The sequence below is a fragment of the Polypterus senegalus genome, unplaced genomic scaffold, assembly GCF_016835505.1.
Source record: "Polypterus senegalus isolate Bchr_013 unplaced genomic scaffold, ASM1683550v1 scaffold_1546, whole genome shotgun sequence".
Classification (NCBI taxonomy): domain Eukaryota; kingdom Metazoa; phylum Chordata; class Cladistia; order Polypteriformes; family Polypteridae; genus Polypterus; species Polypterus senegalus.
Window position 1 is genome coordinate 4,054 of NW_024382640.1, and position 7,693 is coordinate 11,746.

At 42.1% G+C, this 7,693-nt stretch overlaps 1 protein-coding gene across 1 annotated transcript; it reads right to left on the reverse strand.

Moving 5' to 3' along the window:
- Positions 1-1,521: 1,521 nt before the first annotated feature.
- rtn4r (reticulon 4 receptor) lies at positions 1,522-6,665 on the reverse strand. Its single transcript, XM_039742973.1, has 2 exons — positions 6,635-6,665; positions 1,522-3,434 (listed from the first exon to the last, which is right to left on the reverse strand). Exons 1-2 carry the CDS (start codon positions 6,663-6,665, stop codon positions 2,020-2,022), a joined length of 1,446 nt encoding a protein of 481 aa, XP_039598907.1. The 3' UTR covers positions 1,522-2,019.
- Positions 6,666-7,693: the final 1,028 nt, after the last annotated feature.

The window sequence follows — 7,693 nt, forward strand, 5'->3', positions numbered from 1 at the left end:
GTCAATGGATCAGCACCCATGTACTGTATATGGAGTCACTCAAGAGGTTCTGCACTCCTTCTCATTCATTTGAGGTCTTCTAATAAACAGAATCTGTATGTGGCATTAATTCTCAATGCAGACCCTTTTCATGTGGTGGAACGAGCTGCCCACCTCCATTCGGACTGCTGACTCCTTTGATATGCTTCAGAAACATTCAAAGACTCTCTCTTTCTCTCTATTTGATGATGGCCTTGTAAACAAGAAAATGCAACCATCCTGGATTTTTGTTCCAAGCTTCACCCCTGCGATGATCGATCTTGTAACCTTGTCCTGTTAACACTTGCTCCAAAATGGAACCCCACCCAGGCTGATGTTGAGCTCTTTTGGAAAAAAGCACTTGCTAAGCAAATACTGGGAGATTCACTCAAAAGAGGCACCAAATATTTTGTAATAAGATTTACTAGGATGAAGCAATCTGAATAAAACAACGTGTAATGTGCTCCTCAGTATATGGAGCTTCGAACAAGCTGGGATGCCCCTGCGTTGGAGAAATGAGGTAGGCGACGGACAGCCGTTGCGACGTTTAACCTCAGTTTGCTACTTTTGGGTACATACCACCCGTACCCCTTCACTCAGTCACTAAACTTCTCAGCAGAATGGTGGTGTACAGTATCGAGTGGTCCGTCTTCATGGTGTCAACCTATGGGTCACCAATTCGTTTAAGTGCTGTCAGAATCAACTGGATGATCGTGAGTTAATGGAAGGTTACTTCCAGCAAAGATGGAGCACAGCAGTCACTGGATCTGACACCAGCAGACTTCTTCCTTTGGGGTATGCTCAAAAGAAAAGTCTATCGGCAGAATCCTTGCACTGTGGAAGATTTGAAGGAAAATATCCAACGTGACATTGCTGCTATACCCCGTTGAGATGCTTGCTGATATGTTCAGGAACATGGATCACCACATCGAAATGTGTCTGGCAGAAAACGGAAACCACTTCCAGCATCGCATGTAACACAATCGATTACACATACGTCAAGGTATGGAGCGTATTTTTTTGGTTCAGATTGCTTCATCCTGACGGGAGTTACAACAGAATATTTGGGGCCTCTTTGGTGTGAATCACCCTGTACTTGTAAATGTAATCCAAGTTACATTTCCATTCCCTAAAACCCTGCTCAGGAAGTCGTCCAGGCTCTGAAGATCCACTCACCACTGTATGATAATGTCAGGTGATTTAGAGAGCTGCATGAATGATAACAGAACTAACATAATCCATTAGAAGGAAGCAGCACCAAGCAAACCACTACTAAAAAAGAATATTTTATTATTGATATATATATATACGGTATATATATTTCTCATATATACTGTATATATATGTAGATATATATATATATATGTATACTTGTACACAAGTAAAATAAAATGCATATCTATATACCGCAATCGTAGTGAACAAGGAGCCAGCATTTTTCAGCAAAATGCTACCCGTAACCATAGTGTGAGAAACCCAAAGGAAAAAAAAAAGATAATTAAACATCTTTCATTTGAATATATTTATAAACATAAGAACCCAAACAGCATTGAATGAATGCATCAGCTTGTGCAAATAAAAATAAAGAAATCTGCCACATCTTCATGTTCAAGTACTTAATAAATCTCCAAAACATTCGTGATTCGATAAGAGTTCAATATATATCGTTCGCATTTTTTTTTTTTTTTGTATTTTTCCCTAGTCACAGTCTGTAAAACATGGCCATCTCTGCAGCAAAGAGTTGAGAAGAAGGAAAGGGAGAGTTACGCTCGGTCACAGTACATAGAACGAAAAATCATTTGGGCACCAACTATTATATACATTAGATTTTATGCATTGTATAAAGGCATCCAGTTGAATGTTTGTCTCAGTTTATCAAAGTTTCTTCTTCGGCTTCCTCTTCTTCCTAGAATCTCGAGCAGGAACCGACCTGCTGAGCTGCAGTCTGGAGGTCACTATATATCCCCTGTGAGTTGGTTACCCACAGTCCGGGATCAGATCCTAGCACATGGTTAGCCAGATCCAAATTATCGGCAGAACCAGTAAATTTGGCTTAACGGACGTGGAATTGTTAGCCTTGAGACATTGCGAATCTGACTTGGGTTTTTTTGTGCATTTTTTCTTCTTCTTCGTGGGAGCTGTCGATGATTCCATGTTCTCAATAAATTCTGGTTTTAATTTGTCCAATGACTGGTCCAACGTGCTGGAATATGTCCCAATGGGTGCATCGTTCAGCCGCTGCTTATGAGTGCTGTTCTTGGTATGGTCTATTTCCTGGAACTTGGTTTTTGAAATGTTCTCCTTTTCCTTCAGTGGGTTGTTGGTTATTTGGCGACTGTTGTAGGAGGAAGGGTCCACATGCTCTTTGCTAAAAATGATGGAGGATTTATCCATCTCTGATTGGCAACACTTGGGATAGCTTTCCCTCACTGGCGATTCAGTCGTGGGCAACTTTGTCATTTTGGTCTTGGTGCTAAAAATACTGGTTTGCATGTGATGGGAACGATCCGGACATCGATCCAAGTCACTTCTGTTCAGTAACTTGAGGTCCTTCCCGGCGAGATTCAGAGGAAGATTACACTCCAGTTCTGAGCTTGAACCTTTAAACTGTCGAAACCAATCCCATAGCGACAAAGCACGGCAATCGCAGATCCACTGGTTGCCGTTAAGACGCAGATATTGCAGTGACACCAGGGGGTCCATGGTTCCCTTTGGCAACTCGGTCAGGTTGTTATTGAATAGGTAAAATGTAGTTAACTTCTTTAGGTCGTGAAAAGCTCTTGGGTGTACGTCGCTCACCTTGTTCTGATGTAAAAGCAGACGATCCAAGTTGGTAAGCCCACGGAAAACATTCTCGGACAAGGCTTTGATTTTGTTGTTGTGCAGAAAGAGATAAGTCAGGTTGGCTAAGTCTACAAAAGTGTCATTATGTAACGTCTGCAGATTGTTGTTTTGAAGGTACAGGTACTGCAGAGAAAATAATCTGTGGAAAATGCCGACTGGGAGTTCAGACAGGCCGCACCTGTTCAAATGCAATGTGTGCAATCTTAACAGACCTCTAAACGCTGTAGGGCTGATGGTTCTTAAATTACTGTTCTCCCCAATGTCCAGTTCCTCCAACTTTTCCAGCCCGTAGAATGCTCCCGCTTCAATGTAGCTAATGTTGTTCGAATAAAGCAAAAGAACAGTTAGGTTCTGGCAGGAACTAAAGCTGGTTGACTTCACCACGGTTAGGCGGTTGTTCTGCAGAAAGATTCGCTGACTTCGAATTGGTATCTCCAAAGGTACTGAGGTAAGACCTTGCTGCTGGCATCCCACTGTGGTTTTGGGCTCACTGTAGCACACACAGACCCCCGGACAGGACTCTGTTTGGCACAAGGAGTTCAGCCACAACAACAGAAAAAGGGCGCTGTTCCCTGGAAAAATACAAAAAGAGAGAGAGAGAATTAGTGCAATTGACTAGGTGTCCAATCAAATCAGCAGATCCACTGGATTGGTCAGTAGAGTTATTACATTAAGAAAAAGGCTGGAGAGAAAAGCATGAAATCTAGAAAAATATAAATGATTGCCTCCTGTATGCCACCATATACCCCCAATGCGGTTGACGAGAACGTACGACCCTTTCCTTTGAGAGTGAAGTGGAAGTCATTCAGCCCCTCGGAGTTTATTTGCTTCAAGGAATTCGTTCAGCAAATGGTGGACACAAACTTAAAATCCTGAGATTATCTTTCCATATACTATTTTTTTGTTTCTTTTTGAGAAAATTGACCAGGAGATGAAGGTGTGTTGTCAGGGCTATGCAAAGAATCTTTGCAAACTGGCTGAAGATTGTTGACTGGGATTTAGGAGATGGTGGAAACCAAAACCAAAACTAGAAGCCAAAATAACACCAGCTGACCAACTTTAGAAGTTAGATTCCCTCAACAAAACTTTAATTTACAAGCCACAGTTTATTTTATATTATTCCAAAACATGGACTCTGTGAGCTGGGTGCCACCATCTTATATAGGAATGTGAAAAGAAATGATAAAATGTCTTTATTATAAAATATGAGGATCCTCGCCATACTTAATTACCTTGGGAAAAATGAGAAAAATGATTAGAGTTAAAAGACGCTCATTGTAGAGTAACTGTCATAATATGCCTCGTTATGCATGAGTTCTAAAATAAGTTAACCTGAACAAAACAAGGATTGAGAAATTGAGTCATTTTTGGTTCACCTCTTGTTTTCTTCAGTCACAGAACAGAGGTGGTCGGGTCCATCACGTTACTGGACATGACCTATGAATGGGACAGCATACTCATTTTCCTCCATTCCTCAGTGCATAAAACAATTTTGTAGTTTCTCTTAACGGCGGTTACTTTTTCTCTCAAGTGGGCCCTATAAGGTTTTGGTTTTGACTTTGTTGTAACTTTCGAGTAACATCTTACCCCATGGTTCGCTGTTACCTGCTTGAGTTGGATCTCACGGTTTTGACTCTTGCCTGTCTCAGATTTCATCTCAGTGTTCGTTTATAATCTCTCAGTATCTCAGTGCACTCCCATGTCCTTTCCATTCCCAATTTTTCTTTCGGAATCATCATACAGATTATGCATTGGTCTTCAACTGACTGACCCTTCCTGGTTTGCTGTCTCTTTAATATAGGGTCCTGGATGGAGCAGAAATGGTGATGTTGCCTTCTCCACACCAAGGATGAAAGCACATAAGACATTAGTGACCGTACAGGATCCCCTTATGCAGTGGTTCTCAACCTGTGGGGCGGGCCCCCCTTGGGGGGCGCGAAGTAACAAAAAGGGGGCGCAAAGATGTGAAAAAAGAAAACAAGAATCAAAAATATGAAAAAAACATCTGTTGAAACCAAAACAAATTAACCTAAACTACATTCTGATACTAGAACAATAAATATAGAGTTAGATAAATGTCAATAAAAGTTAAGTAGGTATAATAAAATATGCATCTAAATTTAAAAAAAATGTCAGGGGGGGCACGATTAAAACTTATGAAAACTCGGGTCGCAAATACTTAAAGGTTGAGAAACGCTGCCCTTATGAATTCTTAAAGCAGTCTCCATAAGGCACTTATCTGAATGGGAAAAGGTACTGGCACGAGAATGTGCATTACAGTATTATGCGGCCAGCAACGTCCATAGCAATTGAGAACAAAATGATAGCTCCCATAACAAAAAAATAGCAAAGTAGCTAAAACAAAGTGCTGCTAGAGGAAAAATAAGAAAATGTCAAAATAAAATTAGCACAGGGATGTCAACCATACTGATAAGATTAAAAGTCTCCTACTCTACCGAATGAGCTAGCGGAACTTCTTTAGTCAAATTCAATTATGAAGCTAAAGATCACATAAGACAGTGATATTGTTATTCACTTTCTGAAATTATAATGACACTTAGCATTGCCCTTTTACCGTCTATGTGATTTGATTTAGCTGGGACTAACTTGACAAGGGGAAATGGAGATCACCACAAATAGCATTTTTTTAGGGTAAGTCCCACTTCTTAAGTCCAGGTTTCAGACTGTCTCCCATTAAAGCGCATAAGAAGCAGGGAGAACTGACTCAAGGAAATGAAGGATATATGGATTGAATTTTTCTCAGTGTTAGTCTTTATTTGATTTGAATGGAAATCAGCAGGAGCCTGACAGCAATGCTCTCCCAGATACTGCATGGGCATATTCCTCCAAATCATCGGTGAATAATTTGATGTGATTTGAACTTTATTTATAGTGCTCTTCATGATAGGTTATCAAGAGGCACAGTGACAGAAAAATGACAAACAGATCTGATATGTAAAGAACTATATGACAACTGGGGGGGAGTGGGGGGGGGAGTAATTGAAAACCAGAGTTTGAGGAACTGTATAAATCCTTTAGGTGAGAGCAAGAAGGCACACTGATACCTCTCGGCTCCAGAGACCAAATGATCATCAAAGTAAGAAAGATCAGTGGAGGCAGGGCCTGATTTTTGATGGCTTCAGTATGTGTATATGGAGTGGCAGGGTGGTGTAGTGGCTTATCTCACAGGGACTTAAAACACATATGCCAGGTGGTCACTACATGGGGTTCTCCCCATGTCTGCTTGGGTTTCCTCCGGGTTTTACTGGATTCCATCCACAGTCTAAAGACTATATGAGTTTTTAATTATGCTGTATACAGACTAAGCATACATAGTATATGTGTGTACATGCCTGTGTATTTATCCATATATTGGGACCAGTAGGGGGTGTTGAAGCACCCCAAATCCCAGACACAACTTCACAGACCCAAACACAACATTTATTAAAAATTACTTTTACAAAGGCTACTCAATAAACACAATAACAATTCCAATCCCTTCTTCTATTCCTCCACTCCTCCTGGGTGAGCAGCTCCTTTTATCTTACGGAATAGCCTGTTGGAAGCACTTCTGGGTCAAACGGAAGTTCCACAGAGTAAAGATCTTGTATCCCTGCAGCACCCCCTGGTGGCACCCACAGAACTTGACAAGGCTACTCTATGGGACTCCAATTCCCATCATGCCTTACTGCAGTCCACACAGATAGCATCGCCCAGGGAGGCAGCCACCTGGCAGATCAAGGGAGTGTGTAGCACTACCAGGTTGTCTCACCCTGTCCTGCTGGTAAGGGTCTTCGATACATCCTTGCTAGGAAGCCAAAATGCCCGCCTGTGAACTGCAATGCTTTATCAGTCTTCTGGCAAGGGCTGGGAACATCTTGCCCTTGTTTGTGCCAATTCACTAAAATCCTAGTGAGTCCATTCTGGCAGGGATACAAGTGCATACATACCTTCCATCAAAATATGTATAGAAATACATATATATATTTATATATAGTCATGTAGGCATATTGGAAGATCTCCTCATGGAGATAACATGCCGTGACGAGAGGGGGCGCTGTCGCTAACATTCCCATCTCCTCTCCTTACAGCATTGATAAAGTGAGGGCACTAGGCTCTGCCACTTCCTGTCCACCAGCTATAAGAAACTCAGCTGCTTAGAAGGAGGTGTGTTTTGTGACCAGAGCAACCCGCCAGGTCTCGACCCAAATCAGCTTCTGTTGTTTGGAGATACAAGCATAATGCATCTTTTTGTTGGATGATTCGGTGAATTAAACGTTGTCACACACGTGTGCAAAGGAGGCAGTCTAAGGCTAAGTGGGGGTAAGATGCAGAGTCTGGGGGTGACTAATTGCACTAATGTCCTTCCTCCGTTTTCCACAGACCTCAAAAAGCAAAGCCTGCCTTGGACTCCTCCCACTTCCGGCAGCAATTCACATTTCCGCCTGAAGACCCGCCTCTTCCTGTCCTGCAGCTATAAATCCCGAGCATTCCTCTCCTTTAACTAGTCTTGTATCAAGGCTCAGTCTTATTTTTTGAATTCTTTGTGTTTGAACCATACACTATATGGGGTGGACCCCCCCCCCATCAAATCTTTATCTTGTCTCTGCTTCTCTTTACAACGGGATGACCCGGTTGGCACCCCAACACAATATACACGTCAGAGGGTCCCCTTCCGGACTCTTCTGAGGTATGTAATACCACTCTGGGACAAGAGAGGGTGCTGCCACTACCACCACAGCTCTGACCAGGAATGAGGCATCCCCAGAAGGCGGCATCTCAATTTGATTCGAGCCAGACCGATGGACGAAGCTCCGCAAATAGGAAAGAC

What these genes read in the sequence shown, in the direction of transcription:
- rtn4r (XM_039742973.1), bottom strand. Translation starts at nt 6,665, where the DNA reads ATGTATCGAAGACCCTTACCAGCAGGACAGG. An exon ending in ACCCTTACCAGCAGGACAGG is followed by an intron (nt 3,435 to 6,634) that starts GTGAGACAACCT and finishes GTATTTTTCCAG; the next exon opens with GGAACAGCGCCCTTTTTCTG.